Below are 16,889 nucleotides of genomic sequence, written 5' to 3'. Positions count from 1 at the left end.
GTTATGATGGACATCCTCCACTATCATGACGATTAAGTCATACTATATGAAGACAATTTGCACATTCTCTAATGCATTCAGAAATGCAAGAACCTGTTTTTCTCCCTTGAATGCAAAGAGAGTGATAAAAGCAAAAAAGCACAGAAGTGCCTCTTGAATCAAAATTAAAATGATAGCTGAGTTATAATGCTATACAGTGGGTGGACAAGGATTTGTGCCCTTTGCTTCCTTCACTGGAAGAAAAATTAATTCAAAGCGCATATGACTGTCTGTTAATAATGTTTGTGCTATGCAGCTCTCATCTCCGGAATGCAGGAATATGGATTGTACTTTGGCAAGGTGAGCCGATATCCCAAACGGATAGGTCTATCCTTTCTATTCGACTAAGCTTTAAAAATCTCTCCTCTTACCTCCCACCTGGTTTAAACCTTAATCCCTTAATACATGTTGTGTCCTTAGAATAGCTTAAATTGCAATTCTTGTGAAGTCCAAAAAATGCAGGATTACTCTGCATTAAACTACTCTTCAATGTGTGTGTGAGAGTACAAACTGCAAGGGTTAACATCAATGTCAGAATCTCCTTCAGAAGCCAAGTCGGGGTCAATACAATCAGAAATATCTGAAACAAAGTCATTTTTTGAACTTTGCTATAGCTGGGCATAAATTGAAAACAAGTCTATGTCTCTCAGCATAGGCAGACTGTCCTTCAAATTTCCTTGATAAAGTGGGATTATCATCAAATTAGATTGCAAATAATTCCTGCAGCCATGTAAATATGTAGGCATGTGCAATATTACAAATATTGCCTGTACCCAGATTTAAGGAGGGCTGGAAGATGCACATCTGCTACCAAACATATTGGAACACATGTTGAACACAGTGTTGTAAGTAAAGTCAAGGCTTGTGAGTTTTATCATCTCTCCATTTTAATACAGGTGAAATGAAACAAATGCAACAACCCTGTTTACACACGCTGCCTCAGGTGAACACCTCCCTGAAATGGTGGCTAAAATGATCCTACTAGTACTGTAAATGTCTGGGTAGGAGTTACGTATTGTACACAATGTAGGTCACTTAAGATAGTATGTCACAAGTAAATAACTGGATTACAGGCCAGTGAAAATGAGTTGCAGTGCTGTCAATTGCAACACACCAAAAGGAGAAAGAATCTTCAAACGTCACATGCACCACAACCCCAAAACAGCAGACATATGTTAGATTTTTTTTTTACTCTGTTCTTGGAGACCTGCCATATAGATATAAAAAGACCAAATGAGAAACAGAAAGGCTATTCATGTTTTTGTCCTTTCAGCCAAGGATTATCTCTGAAAACAGTGTTGAATGAAGTACAAACAAAGGTGAAGTGTAAACTCCAACTATCTCAGCAACCACCCCTCCCCATAACCCATATAACCTCTTTAATTCTTTAGAAGTCTTTAAAATTTACACTGATGTACACAAAATACACTCAAAAAGGAGATATTTTTTCTAGTTTTTCCAATGCATTTAAATCCTCTTGTACATTCCGAGCCATCAAAAGAAAAAAAGGAATACTTGTGTATTAATAAAAAAAGATTGTTCTCTTGGAGCATCTGCATTTGTTCCCCTTGATTTATCAGCTTGCTGCTAATCAGGTGCATCCCAGGACATGTAACAGACAGGTGTGGTTGATATGGTGGCACAGCCTAAGCCAGTCCCACTTTTCACATTTCAGTCAACACCAATGACATTTTGACTCATCAAAATAAAATCCAAATGCTTTTTTTCTTTTCCTTTTCAAATCGACTGATTTTATTGATCAACAGGCAGACGTGGGACAAGAAACAAAAAAAAGGTGTAACTGGGCAGGGCTATATAGGAGGTGGTTACTGTCATTTTCATCACGTTGTTCTTTTTTAAATCATTATCTCGGTTATTATTTTTGTTACAAAAACAGTGGTGCGCCATCCTGTGGTAGCGCTGTTTCCTGATCGATTGACGCATGGAGGGTCTGTTGATGACTGGAGAAGGCTTGCAGGATTGTGGAAAGTGTGTGACTGTGTGTGTGCGTGTGTGTGTGTGTGTGTCTGTGTGTGTATGTTGCGTAAGAAGGGCAAATATGTGTGCGAGTGAGTGAGTGAGAATGTCTTGGATGAGAGGTTTCACGTCAGTTCCACTGTCACTGTGAGGACAAGTGCCATCCACGTTAGTCCGAGCACATCCATGCGGGAGGCTCCATCTGCAAACACCACAAAAAAAAACCAGTCAGTCAGACAGAGACACATTTCCTCAATCTTCTACTCATTATGTCAGCCACACCATATTTCAGAAACAGTATTGTAATGCTCAAGTCCCAATTTCCATAACTTGTGACCCTATTCAAATGCAGTTGATATGATTTCTTTAGTGTGTAATCAAGTATTTTTCAGTGGTTGTTTTAAAGTAAACAACACATATTTACAAATGATTTACAATAAAATAAGATGTTTTGTGATATTAATTAATTATAAGTCATTTTAAAGGCAATAAGGCAAGGTATGTTTTAATTCAATATACAGTATCAGTCAAAAGTTTGGACACACCTTCCCATTACCTTGATCCTTATCAAAATAATATTGTTTATTATAATCATTTTGACTGAGATAATCATGTCATAAAATTTAAGTATTGGCCTACTTGAAAAAAGTGAACCCTCCCTAATTAACCATAGCATCTTTTAATCTTAACTTGTATGTATTTTATGTATCACATCACATTCATTTCACTTGTAGCCACATTTGTTTCCTGGACTAGAAGTGTGGTGACTTGATGACAGTCATGCTCTGGGAGGATAACTAGGATAATGATACTGATAATTCTTTTCTACACATTAAGTAATAAAGAATCTGCTCTTACAGTAAAGTGCAACAGTATAGTGCCACCGCTAGTCCAACAACCGAAAATGTTCCCACTTGGCCTTTTGTGTAGGTATGGGAAACAGAAAGATTCTCTTTCTTTCTCAATATTTGAGGAGTCCTCAGAAAAAAAAGGTGGTATGTGGAGTGAAGCCCTACTTCTTTTTCATTTTTTTTATTTTTGACTTGTTGTTCTAAGGCCCACAGCAGGGATACTAGATTATAGAGGAGATATCGGCAGAGACAGCAGCTTTATACTGCTATTGGATACCATATAGAGAAGTTTGGAACAGAGGGAAGTTGTGACTAACTCTGGGTGTGGCTTTGCTGACATAACCAGCAGTTTCTCCAGATTGTGGCCACACAAACAATAACAAAGCATGCCTGACCACATTGAGATGTGGCTAGCTTCATTAGATTCAAAATTTGATTTGGTGGTTAGACCTGCCAGGTAATGCAGTCTGGATGATGAAATATTGTCGGTATGTTGAGCAATGTTGTTTTTATTACCATGAGTTGGATCATATAACAACTGGATCATATGTTTGTTGGGATTGTTTAAATTAAACTATCAAAGTTTCATGTTATCTCCCTAATTAACGTAAATCTCCACAGAACAACATAATCTGGCATTTTATATACAGCATATTTCACTCTGTTTATGTATGTCATACGACATTAGACAATAACAACTGGATCTTCTCAATAAGTACTTCATCTCATTCTGTAATGGGCTCATCCAACCATAAGATCATCATCTGAGGTCCCCTTCCAGTCTACAATCATAGAAGCAAGTCGCCCAGCCATCTGTTTGCCTTCAGATTTTGGCTCAGACCTCAGTGCATTTCTGCCAACCTGATTTTTTTTTTTTTAGACAACTGGGACTGATTTCTGTGGCAACATGCTCTTTTTAATAAAGGATGACTCTACATCAGTTGCACAGGACATAAAATCCAACATCAAAATATTATGCTTTTGCTGTCTTTTTGCACACGAGTACATGACTACTTTGACTCCAGAGAAGATTTAAGTTAAGTTGGCTGTCTGTACAAACCTACTTGATAATTCTGACTGTGGCTATGACACATCTGTTTGCCCTCCTACCAGTCTGGCTCCCGTCTCTGATCCGACCTCAGTTCTAAAAGAGGGTTCAATTTTGAATTTTGCATTGCAGACATGACATGTCTACCAAAAAAAATGAAAATGCAGATTACATGATGACAGCCTCTGGTTCTTTCTGTTTTGTTATTTTTGACTCATTGGATGCAGTCCATCTTTTGAGACTCTAGCGGTTGTAATACATTTTGCTTTGTTTACACCCCCTCGTCTATGCCAAGATGATGCATTGTCCACAGTAACATGACAACCCAAAAATTCTGACATTTCCACCAGTCTAGGCTGACAGTTACAGTATTATGAGGCAGAAAATGTCACATTTTTTCATTTCACTCATCTCTTAAATGTAGTTCATTGCCATACAGTTCGGCCTGACAAGTTGTCTGGGAGACTGGAATTCTGACAAATATGAATGAATATAACCCCTCATGGGAAGCATAGTTTTCTTGTCTGCTGTGGCCCTGACTGACTGACAGGGGTGGTCCTTCCCACTTGCACCAGACGAGGAGTCGGGTATTCAGCCATTAAACGATCGGGCATGTGTGCGGTGACCTCTTGGGGCCATGTTGTACAACAATTTGACTTGCATGCAAGGCATGTCTGAGCGTCCATGCTGACCTGATTCTGTCCTTGCTGCGACACACCTGCTCCTGTGCTTACCATAGCATTTGCATATTCAGATTTGCATCCCTAAGATATGACTAGCAGAGACGGGAAATGTAGAGATGTGGAGGAAGAGATGGGAGAAAAAATAAAGAGCAAATGAAAGAAAGAAATTGTGTGTGGGAGAGGAAGAGACAAATAATGAGATGTATTTGAAGAAGGAAACACAAAACAACTGTGAGAAAAGAAAAGTGTGAAAAAGAGTCAAGTCCATGTCAGACTACAAAACTGTTCAAATCTTGCCTGACTAGTGCAGTTCAGCTTAAAGAGAGCTCTTATGCCATCTGCTTGGGAAGCTGTTTACACTGTATGCTGGGACAAATATGGGCGTCACACACATGCACAAGGGATTATACACTATGTAGTCACACCATTTAAATACATTTTCCAGTTCATCAACAACAGCTCACATCATTGTTTTATTGATTCTTGCTTCATGGTGTGAAGTTACAATCTACATTTAGTGCACATTGCTAATGTATTTTACAGAATAACATTGAGGATTCTGTCACTAATAACTGCATATTTATGTGGATTGATCTCTATATACTATAATATACTCTAATATACTATCAAGCTTGGAGGAAATTGGGCTACTTGAGTCTTGCTTGTATAAACTAATCTACATGAGTTGTTAAAGAGTCTCCTCTTATGCAGCATTCAGTTTTACCCCGTATATCTAAACTCAAATAAGGTCTTGCTTTGGGGTCACATTTTGATTTCAGTCTTGGTTAGTTTTGAAAGAAAATAGAAGGGAAGAAGGAAATATCAATATGGTGGAAGTGGTCAGAAAAGAGAAAGGAGAAGGGAACAAAGTGGTGAAAAAAAGAGAAAACAACCAGAAATGGACAAAACAGGAATATGGGCTGGTGTTTCCATCAACATATTTTTATGTGCATTTTGAAGTACCGCATTAGAAAAGGTTAAAAAAAGAAGGCAAAACTTGAAAAAACTTCATCAATTTCGCAAAAAGGTTTTATACTCATTTGAGGTGGTTTTTGCCTTTTCTGAAAAAGGACCAGTGTGTAGGATCTAGAGGCATCTGGCAGTGATTGCAGATTGCAACCAACTGAATACCCCTCCCGATCCCCTTCCAAACATGTAAGAGAACCTACAGTGGCCACGAAACTCGCAAAGAACACAAAAGGCCCTCTCTAGAGCCAGTGTTTTGTTTGACCATTCTGGGCTACTGTAGAAACATGGCAGTGCAAAATGGTGGGCTCCGTAGATGAGGACCCACTCCCTATATAGATAGGGCTCATTCTAAGGTTACAAAAACACAACGATTCTTATTTTCAGGTGATTATACACTAATTAAAACATACTTATGAATGTTATATTCCATTTCTGCCAAGTCTGTTCTGTGAGATGGCACTAAATTTTACACACTGCACCTTTAATGCACTAACTCATATGACTAATCAGCTATTTCCACTGACAGTGTCTACCTGGATATTACCATAATGTGCAAAAACATGGCTGGTAGTAGCAACTAAGCAACCAATACTAGCTGACATGAAAGAACAATTATAACTTGCCCAATCGAAACAAATTCCTGTAGATTTCTCTCCATTTTTCTCTTGTAGATGGCCAGATGGCATGGTTTTGTTTCTGGTTCACAACCTGTACTCCTTCTACTCGACTTTTTATTACAGCCATGCATAATGTAGCCTATACGGCCAACTTCTAATGAAACTTTGCTTTCTGTAGCCTAGTTTATTCCCTCCAAACCAGTTGAGGGAAATGTGCCTAATTTGCATTTTCTTTTTTGCAACATTTCAAAAGTTTTCTTAAAATTTGCTTGACAATTCGATGAAAACAGCTACTGACATACAGAATGTGAGTATGAAAAGTCAGAGCGGAGGAAAAGAAAGACAGACAGGAAGATTGAAATAGAAAGAGAGAGGGAGTGGCAGAAAAAAGGGAAAGATGGAAAGGTTGCTGTCACAACCTTGCGGCTTCTCCTGACAATCCCTCATCTTTACATATGATAATCTCAGAAGCCGCAAATGAGCCACCACTGCACATATGAAACACCAATAATCTCACACTCAACCAAAAGTGACAGGCTCGGTTAGTCATTGGAAGAGGCTTGTTGCTTGCTGCTACTGAACATCAGCAAAGATTAATCCTGACTGAATCACTCTCATGCAGTCTATCTGGGGCAACGCATTCAGGAAAACATCCACCTGTCAATACGTTGAATATTGAAACCACAGTCTCCCAAAGAACTTGCCTCTCTGAACAGTCAGAGCAGACTGCAGTGCCACATTTTGTTCTCATATTACATACAGCGTCTCTGGAAATATGATACTCAAGTGATACAGCTGAAATCATGCGATGCAATGTAATTAAAACACACACACACACACACACACTCAATCTGTGGTTGAAATACTCACTGTTCTGATTCTGTGTGTTTTTCATCATGCTTGGATTTTCTGTTGAAAACAAAGAAAAAAAGATTAACAGAGATGATCAAAACAATTTAGCTATTACTGAGAAACTGAATGACTCAGTGAATGAAGGGGAAACAATTAAGAGGATAAAGAGAATGAGAAGGAACAGAGAGAAGGAGAAAAATAGTGATCTCTGACAGAGGCTGTGGCTTTTTAATGAAGCTGAACTCCAAAGTTCCTGAAGCACATGTTAAATGACACATCCCCAGTGAGAAAGACTAGGCCTGTTAATGGAACTGGGAACACAGAGCACTGCACCAGAACAACCAGGACACTTTTAGCAGCAGTGAGACCAGCTGTAGCCAGACAGTCTGGGAGAGTGGTTTTGAGAAATTGACTCCACCTTTAATAAGTAGCACCAATGTCTACCCTGCACAATACACTCTGACAATGTGTTTTCAAAGTTCTCGGAGGGATAAAGTAATTGCAAAAGAAGGAGCAGGAGGGCTTGCCGAGTATTAGCAACACCCCTAAATTTCCACTTTGTGAGCTATTTTTGGTATTTTTGGTTAGTCTTCACATACATGCAGGTGGAAGCTATATACAGTGTGAAACTTTTCTGGTTTCACTGCAACCACATTAACATAGCAGCTCCTCTGGGAGGCACAGGGAAATTAGTGTGTGCACTGTGCATATGCCTGCTTGTGTTTGCCTACCCCTGCAAATTTGCATAAGCACACATATCTGTGTGTTTCTGCATGTGTGTGCAGTTTGGGTCTCTGCCTGTGTGTGTGTCACTGCCCGGCTCCTTAGTGCTGACTCACTTCACAGTAATCTCAGAGGGTATTATCACTGAGGGTGGCTAAAGATGTACATCATCAAGACGTGAGCGCTGCTCAGCGACAGTGGAGAGTCTCTATACCAAGCCGTCATTATACTCTATTATTCCTGATGATGTATATTGAACACTTTGCCAAGCAAGCAGAGCCCCCAAATACTTATACATACTATCTCTTCGCCCCCGGCAGAGAGAGAAGTGTCTCATCTCAAGGCCACAAGGGATGGTGCCAAGGTCACTTAATCACCATTTACTTCCCCTAAGCATGAGTGGAAGCAATCTACAAGGAGCAGGCAGACAGATGGGACATACTAGGCACGTAGCCGATGACACCTGAGGGTGCATCAGGGTGTTAAATAGACATTAGTGCTCTTCCTAGCAAAACGCCTCCCAAGGTAACGCCTCCCTAAAGTGGCACTTTCCCCTTAAAGTGGGTTCTTATTAGACCCGCCCAGTAATTTGTACATTTGTGACATACTTTAAACCCTGTTCACAGGAGTGTTTCAGGTGGAAGATTTAAAAAAAAGTGATGGATACAACATTCTTTGTTTTAGAGTCAATGAGGTACGAAATCTAATTTACGTTAATAGAGCACTTCATGGCTGACTGTAAGTGCGTGTGCATGCCACACACATTTCTACATTTTTTAAAAATAGTACTCATGTTTCTCTTACGTGACATGAGTTCTGTGTAGTGCACGAATCAAAAGCCCTTTTTAGACATGGAACGAGTAGCGTTGCTGGCTTCATCCTGGGGAATATTGGACCCCATGAGAAGATATCACATTGGCCCCCACTACCCCACCACCACACGCCAAGCCAACCCTGCGCCATTGCTGTAACCACACCTCCAGAACCCAATCGACGCATTCAAAGCTTTAAATAACTCTACCTTTGTAGGTTTGCAACTGTCTTGTAGTCCAATACTTACTGTACGATATTTACTGACAGTGAGCTGTGAAAATATAATACTGAGCAGACATGCATGCAACATTCTGCATACAGTGGAATTCACTATTTGATGCAAGACTGATACTTATCTTATCATTAATGAATAACTTAAAATAAATATAACTCAGAGTCCCTTTACACCTTGCATTAAAATGCGTCTCATATCCAGATTATATCTAGATATGATTTAACCTGATTACATCCTAGTATTAATATGTGTCTCCAGTGTCCACATTGAGATCCAATTGCTGTCCAACTCAAACAACCACATCACACCCTCCTCTCATTTGCATGGGTCATTTGCATGGGTCCATTAAAATACAAACAAACAAACAAAAAAAGATGGTATCCATCTGTGAAGCTGTGCTATTATATGGACTTTTGCTTGCCTTTCGCAGCAGGGAAAGAAGCTGTCTTGACTCCTTCCACAAGTGTCTTGAATATAGCTTTCTTGCTGCTTTCTTACTAGTAGCTTAGGTCGCTAACTGGCTAATGGCTGCTACCTCACTGGTTTGGAACAGTTGTGCACAATTACATATTTATTTCCACATAGTTGTTGTATGTGGATTGACAACGCAATTGCATTTACACATTTACACGTGCAATGTGGTCACAACGAATCCCTGAAAATCTAAGGAGGTTGTTTGGCCAATTGGATCACAGCCTGTCCTCCTTGCGTCTTGGGTGCATTTACACCTGTAATGTTACTTTCATGCGGTCAAGCACTATCTGATTGCAATCCCATCACCCAAAACATTTTAATGCAAGGTGTAAAGGGGGCCTTCAATATACGTTAACCTCTTCAATTAAAATAAATTAACATTATTATCTATAGAATGATATAACCAACAAAAGAATAAAATCAGCAGCAGATTTTTGAATGGAGTATACATACCAACTAAGTATACTACCAATTGTTATCATTAAAAAGGATAAATTCATTTTTATTTTTTCATAACAATAAAAAAAGAAATTCCTACAGACCTCCTGCAATTATGCCAAATGACATGTCATTCAACACAAGGCTGCTCACCTCCTTCTTTAATTGGGAGTAGGGCTGGTTCATTGGTAGGGGGCTAGGGATGGGGAGACAGGGCTGCTGAGCCTGAAGCTGCATCTATTGGGCCTGGCACCAGGCAGGAGCAGGGACAACTGATTTGATGTGAATATCTTGCTAAAAGTTTGCCTTCATTGATTAAATGTCGGCTAAAAGTGGAGCGAAATGTGAACACTCAGAGTTTTCTGTGAAGATATGAAGTACCTAATGTTAGGGGACCAACAGTAGCCTATTTCACTATGTACTAAGCTAACAGGTTCATTTCCACCACTCACTGACAAAACCCACTTCTATTTGTGAAAAATTGGGTGAGATGTGAGATACTGTCGCCCGTTCTTTTCTCTGTCTTGTCTTTTCTTTCTTTTTATTTCTGGAAGCCAGATTTTTCTTTCAGAAGCTGAGACATGATGCTCCACCAGCACTCCTTGCTAGCAATTCACTGCTAGCAAGAACAGTTCACCCCTGGTTTGGGGGCAGGACTGAACCATTTCATGTTTGAAGGGAGGGGGAGGTTGGGCAATATGAAGACTCTCTGGATGTTTACTTTTTTCCAAAAACATGAAAAGAACAAGAAATCGTCAGTTTTATTAGTACATCATTGCAAATAAAATATTCTATTAATGATGAAAGGTTATAATTTAATGAAAAAAATGTACCTAATGTTCTAATATTTTTTTAAGGCCCCTGTCAGTCACAGGCCCTTAGAATCATCCTAACTTTCCTCCCCAAACGGTGCCTCTGGCTTCATCTATCTATAGTAATGTCTTGTGGGCTTTCAAACATAGGTCTTCTGTAAATGTTTCATAATCGCTCTATTCAAACATGACAGAGCCATTACGGATACAGCTTTGATGCTTGCGAAATATTTGGGGTCTTGTATGCGAGAGGGATTGGTATCACTGCTTAAGTACAACGTTGGAAAATAATGACATGAAGGAAGAAGTGTTAAGTCCTCTCACAGGTTGCATCAGTGATGGATTTCATAAATTGTTTTGCAGCTGAAGCCTTAATTAATGACGAGCAGCGCTCATGCCCTGCTTTTCACAAGTGGATCCCTACTAAACTTTCTCTTTAATTAATCATTTATTAGACAGAACATAGAATTCTGATCCTTATTTTAAACATATATTTAACATTGAATGTGCAGCACACTGTCCATTAATGTGACGGCAGTCAATTCAGACTTGCTGTGGTGGAAGTTTCAAGCATATGGACATTTCATAGGATACTATGTCTCACTAAGATTGCCATTGTGACTTTTACGGAAAAGTGACTCAGGGGCTTATTCAGACATGACACCAACATGTAAATTTCTCTCATAAGAACTTCATTTGATTAAAATAGCTTTCCATCCATTGATAGAGACTTAGAATACCAGTTTTTCCAAGAGTGTCCAGTGTAAACAAACAGATCCAGAGGAGCAGGACACACCGATATAATACAGCCTGTAAGCAATCCAACTCCCTCGTCAACACTAGTAAACGAACAAATTCCAGGTTCCAGTGAACACGTTACCTTCGTTTGGCCAGTGAACAAAGTGCTTTTCTGACATTGTCAACAACAAAGATCCTTTGATTTTACCATAGGCCTTTGATGTCACTGTTGCCTATTGGTGTTTAAGTGCGTGAGAGCAGTGCAAGGCATGCCGCTGATGGAATAGTCACTAAATCCCTTGTTAGAGAATAGTTATCTCACTAAGTGCAGCCTTAAAAAGAATCTGTTGTTGAGCCAATTAGGAATACAATCTCTTATTAATCACACACTTAGCCACATTAATGATTAATACCTAAAAGTGGTCACATAAGTATTTTTCAAAGTTACTGTAGATACATGAAATGAATTTTGTGGAATTATGTAATTTTCGGTGACATTTAACTGTGTAATGGTATAAGTGTTCCAGATAATTCTTGCGGATCCAAGTTATACAGTCACAAAAAAAAATGTTTCATATTCATCGGCTTGTAAATAATTCATCAAACTTAAATGTGATTTCAGTTTAACTGGTAGTGCAGTAGCCACTCTAGATCGTACATACCAAAGACTATGAGGCGAGTGTGCGTATCCGTGGAGCCCAGAGGATTCTGGGCCGTGCAGCGATACATGGAGCCATTGAGCTCGGCTGGCACTCTCTCCAGAATCAGCTCCTTCCCCTCTCGCTCCGTGCTGCCGTCCAGCAGGCGGCCCCCCACCCGCGTCCAGGTGAAGAGGGGTTCAGGGAACACCTCATTCTATCAACACCCAGCACCCAGATGAGACGGAGAGGGAAAAAAAAAGAAAGAAAGGAGAAGGAAAAAAGAGATAGAAGGGAATAGAGGAAAGGGAGGGGTGAGAGGGCGGTGCAGAGAAAGTCTGTGAGTCTCAGCCAAGAGATTAAGAGCAAAGGATACATGAATAATACAAGCTCCAATTTTTCCCCCTAATGCAACAGCAAGTTAACAACATGCATTAATAATCAACACTTCACTTTACAACAGTTTTTTTCCCCTCACATTTTTGAGCCCTCCAGAGAACACCCACCATTTCCAGTCTAAAAGTATAACCCTGCATGAAGCAGTATTTCATTTATATCAGTGTGCTGACATGTTCATAGATAATAAGAGGACACAATATGAGGGTGACTCTCTTGTACTCTTCCCCCCTCGGAGGAATGAGGTTTTGAGAGATCAACAATATGACCTCTTCCTTTGTGAGAAACACAGTGAATGAAGTAGGGGTAGGCTCAAGGTCTTCTATGTGCTGAACTATATTGGAAGGTTTACTTCTCAGTTTGATTTGTTTTGGTTCACACTGCTCAAGTGTAGATTGATTGCACAAGTGCATGAAATTAGATAGAGCTACTACTACTTTTCAAATTTACAGAAGTGGGGTGAACCCTAAAAGAGAAAATAAATCAAATGTTACTTTAACTGAAACCTGTTTATACCATAAGAACAGATGTAGTACCATCTGAATCGGTCCAGACTGCAGTTTGCCCTTCCTTCATGGCTTTTCAAGCACAAGTGCCGCCTACTATCAGATGTCAACATCCTTCAACATTGACTCAAAAAGTGCCCATTTTGGATTCCTTCCCTGCAGCAAGCACGGTTGGTGCCGTTTTTTGGCATGCGTAACCTGACAAGCCAGATGGTTTGACACAGAACCATCTGAGAAGTCGTTCTTAGAACTATTTGGAAAAGGGCAGGCACTTTCAAAAAATACTTGGCGCCCAAGTTCAAATGATATCATTCTCACATGCCCAAACAAAGCAAACACTTCAGAGTTCAGATAAACAGCTCAAAATGTGCATGGCATGAAAGATGCCCTTGAAGCCTCCCTCCACTTAAAAATGTTTTTTACTCTTGTTCTTACAGTTGAATGTTTGAGCTCCATTGTACAGAATGATGTATGTGCAGTGTTTGACACTACAAGGCTGTTTTCACATTAAGCTGTTGAAAGTGGAAAGTTTCTCTGTGCTCACTGAAAATCCAATTTTAAGAGGTGGGCTTACGAGCATTATTTGTGACATGACAACTACTTTGGAAACCAATCCTGGTCCAATATTCAACTTACACAGGTGCACATACACTAAGAATTGACTTTTCAGTGAAGCAAGAGACATTTTGGGCCCTATCTTACACCCGGCACAGAGCGGTGCTAAGCACAGCGCAAGTCTCTTTGCTATTTTAAGACTGACGCAGTTTCCCGTCCAGCGCCCACGTTGTTAAAATAGCAGAGGCACTTGTGCCCATCAGTGCGCCCATGGGCGTGTTGGTCTAAAAGTAAGGTGTGGCCAGGTGCATTGTTGGTGCATTGCTGTCTTGAGGAAGCAGAGAGCGATTGTGCTATTGACCAACAAAAACCTGGTCTAAAGTCAATGGCACAGTGTTTCTATGTTATTTTAAGGGCGCATTATCAAGATGCGCCTACACAACGCCCATGCACTCTGCTTGTTACACACACAGGATGCGCAGCAGCGCACAAACATGCAAAAGGTAACAAATAAAAGGATTACAATGTGAAAGGTTGTTATTGTGTGTACTAATATATTTAAAAAAAATACATGTCATAATGCTTAGTCATAATATTTATCAGAATTAACTAATCGCAGTAATGACGGATCAAATTGTTTAATTATTTGACCAAATCGTGGCAATACATGTAGGTATTTAAACAGATCGGCAACGTAGGATCAGACACAGACCAACTTTCTAGATTGAAGATTTTAACAAGACAGTTGAACAGTTTTTTTTGCAGAAAAAACATATCTGACACAAATTATTTTTCATAGTACAGTATTTTATATACATCTGAAAACATATCTGGAGGGGATCCCATCTTGAAATGACCAATTCTGAAATGGTCATAGTGAAAATCCTCCACTAACTGGTTTGTCATTGTTGTGACAAAGCTGTGTCTAACCTTTCAAAATAAATGTTAATAAAAAGGTTCTTCAAGCTCTGCTTGAATGATAGAGGTTAAATGAGTTAATAGATTGAGACAGGCTTTTGGGAAAAGGTCACATTAAGATTTAAAAAAAACAAAAAAACAAAACGCTAAAAGGGTTTAAGTAAAACCTTCCTGTCACATATCCCCAAGAGCCTATGGAGTCCAAATTAAAAAGCTGAAACCACCAATGCCCTATTTAATCTCATACATAAAGCAACAAGAAAAAGGAGTACAAACTAAAACCCACACTGTAGGATCATCATCCATAATATATTCCTAAAACAATAAACCGGAGGGGTAACTGGCATCGTTTTTATCGTACTATGAGGAAGGCAAGAGGCAAAATTATCTGTCTTGACACACACAATCTTATCTACTTGTGAAACCCTAGAGCCTTGGTCCAGTGAATGATAAGGGAAATTTGCTTTCTGATCAATCTGCATGCACTGATGCCTACGCTGCCGAGGGGCCTGACTGGCTGTATGCCACAGTCAAGCCTATTTACAATAACCAATCATAACACTATTCAAAGAAAAACTTTAAAATAATCCTGAGGTCATTGGGCAGACATAAACACACATATAAATCTGTATAGTCAAAAGCTTGGTGCACCAAACCAAAAACAGCAACAACTGTTTTTACATTAGCAATGTCTCAGAAGTGTGAAATATAATCAAACAACAAATCTGAATTATGATTTCTAGATTCCTGAAGCAGTGGCAGAGAAGTAACAAAGGCAGTTTGTGCTGTAGGCCATTAGCATGTCCTATATCAGGATGAGCTAGACTATCCTCTTCACTTGACTGACTTCAGCTGCTCGGCTTCAATGTGTCAGTCTTGTCAAAGAGATCAGGACCATCCACAGCCCGTTCACAGTAGGGACATGGTCTTTTTTTATGACAGGGGATGACAGTGACACAAAAACAATCTTATTGCTGTTACCTTCAGCCCCCTTTTTTTGGATTAGAGAGCAAGATGTCTGAAGGCAGTAAAAATTATTCTGGCTAGCATAGTGTGCCAGCCTGTTGGTTAAGAATGACAGACATGGACCTCAGATAGACTTCCAACAAATTAATTTCCTTAAGTTTGTTCATTTCCTTTTTTATTGCCAGAGGCTTTACTAAGAACAAATAGGAAACAGCCTGAAAAATACTGCAAGGCTCCTGTGTTACAATATGAATCCAATGAAATTTGCATTAGTTTGTAAATTTTTTGACAACATTAATATTTAGCATGCATGTATACATAAAATAACAGAGGAAAAGATGTCTATACCAAACAAAGTGATCACTCTGTAAGAAAACTGAACAGGATTAACTGCAAATACAACATGAACCGGTCCCCTCCTACTTGTCCCCTCAGTTTCTTAAAACCCCATGCACTTACCCCAGGCGATCCTACCTGGAATCCTTGCACAGTGATGCGCACCGTGTCCCCTACCTTTGCCCTGGTGGGGGACATGAACAGTTTAGGACCCTTAGGAGCAGCTGAAAAGAAAAAAAAAAAGACAAAGAAACAAAGGTCATCGTACTGAGCATAGAGAGCAAATCCTGCTGGACACCTGTTTTGTTACACAGGGAGAGAGACAAATACAATTTCCTGTCAATTAAGGTCATGGGGCGAGAGACTAGGGACCTGCGGGTTCTTTCATCCAAAGGACTGTGCTGGATTTATTCCCCCTTGGAGAGAAAAGCAACTAAATTGGGTAGATACTCATTACTAGAGGAGAATGGGAGTGCACCGGGTGGAGTGTGGAGGCAGTGAGATAAGGGACACTCAGAGAGCTAATTCCCTTGTCTTGGTGTGGACAGCAGCCCCCAGATGGCTTTCATTTGGACCCTCTAAAACAATAGGGGCGCAAGCAGGAAAGGGAGAAGGGAAATTCTAATATTCTGAGATTGCGAGGGGCCGGTGATTGTCCTGTGTATGTAATACTGAGATAAAATGAGTGATTTGCATAATTATGTAAAAAGGTAAGTCCTTTCATTATGGCCAAACTGCACAGTATACTGTATTAGGTCCATATAAGCAAGTTCTGCATGATTTGACATGATTAACAATTCCCCTAAAGATAACTGCTTCACGCATTGTGCAGCTCCATATGTTAGACAAATGGACTGAGCAGTTCATGCAGTGAGACTCAAGCTAAGGGCATCCTATCAATAACGCCTGTAAAAGTCCACCCCAGGAGTTCTTCAATTAATTTGATTTGAACTCTCAATAAATCACAATGCATGGTTGTTTTCATTGATGAGTTAAACTAAAAGATAAATAAATAAACAGACAAATGACCTCAGTTTTTAGCTATTAATCTGGCAACAAACTGTCCACTGTGGCTAATGAAGCATTGCCTTTTCTTAGGCATCCATTGACTACAAGCCTGCATCAGACTAATGGATAAAAAGTTACACTGTCATATCTGTAAATAGGTTTGAGCGTGTGGCATTGCCCACATACTCTATATCATGTCTAGGGATCCTTTTATAAAACAAGCAAAAGAATTTCAGTTGCATAAAATGGTAAACGAGAATTAAAGTAATACAATGGGGAGAAGGAGCTGACAAACAT

The 16,889-nt window shown here is 39.7% G+C and overlaps 1 protein-coding gene across 2 annotated transcripts in view; it reads right to left on the bottom strand.

Moving 5' to 3' along the window:
- Nucleotides 1–904: 904 nt before the first annotated feature.
- The window catches only part of igsf21a (immunoglobin superfamily, member 21a), a 187,871-nt gene continuing 171,886 nt past the window's right edge, over nucleotides 905–16,889 (bottom strand). Inside the window, exons 7-10 of one of the 2 annotated variants that reach the window (XM_044347688.1) lie at nucleotides 15,708–15,808; nucleotides 11,932–12,124; nucleotides 7,055–7,093; nucleotides 905–2,218 (exon numbers count right to left, since the gene is read on the bottom strand). In XM_044347688.1, the coding sequence (XP_044203623.1) occupies nucleotides 2,142–2,218; nucleotides 7,055–7,093; nucleotides 11,932–12,124; nucleotides 15,708–15,808 (410 nt within the window). In that variant the 3' untranslated portion in view covers nucleotides 905–2,141. The remainder of the gene's footprint in view (nucleotides 2,219–7,054; nucleotides 7,094–11,931; nucleotides 12,125–15,707; nucleotides 15,809–16,889) is intronic. The other variant, XM_044347689.1, reaches the window with a different exon arrangement.

The sequence above is a fragment of the Thunnus albacares genome, chromosome 4, assembly GCF_914725855.1.
Source record: "Thunnus albacares chromosome 4, fThuAlb1.1, whole genome shotgun sequence".
Classification (NCBI taxonomy): Eukaryota; Metazoa; Chordata; class Actinopteri; order Scombriformes; family Scombridae; genus Thunnus; species Thunnus albacares.
This window is presented reverse-complemented; position numbering and strand designations above follow the sequence as displayed.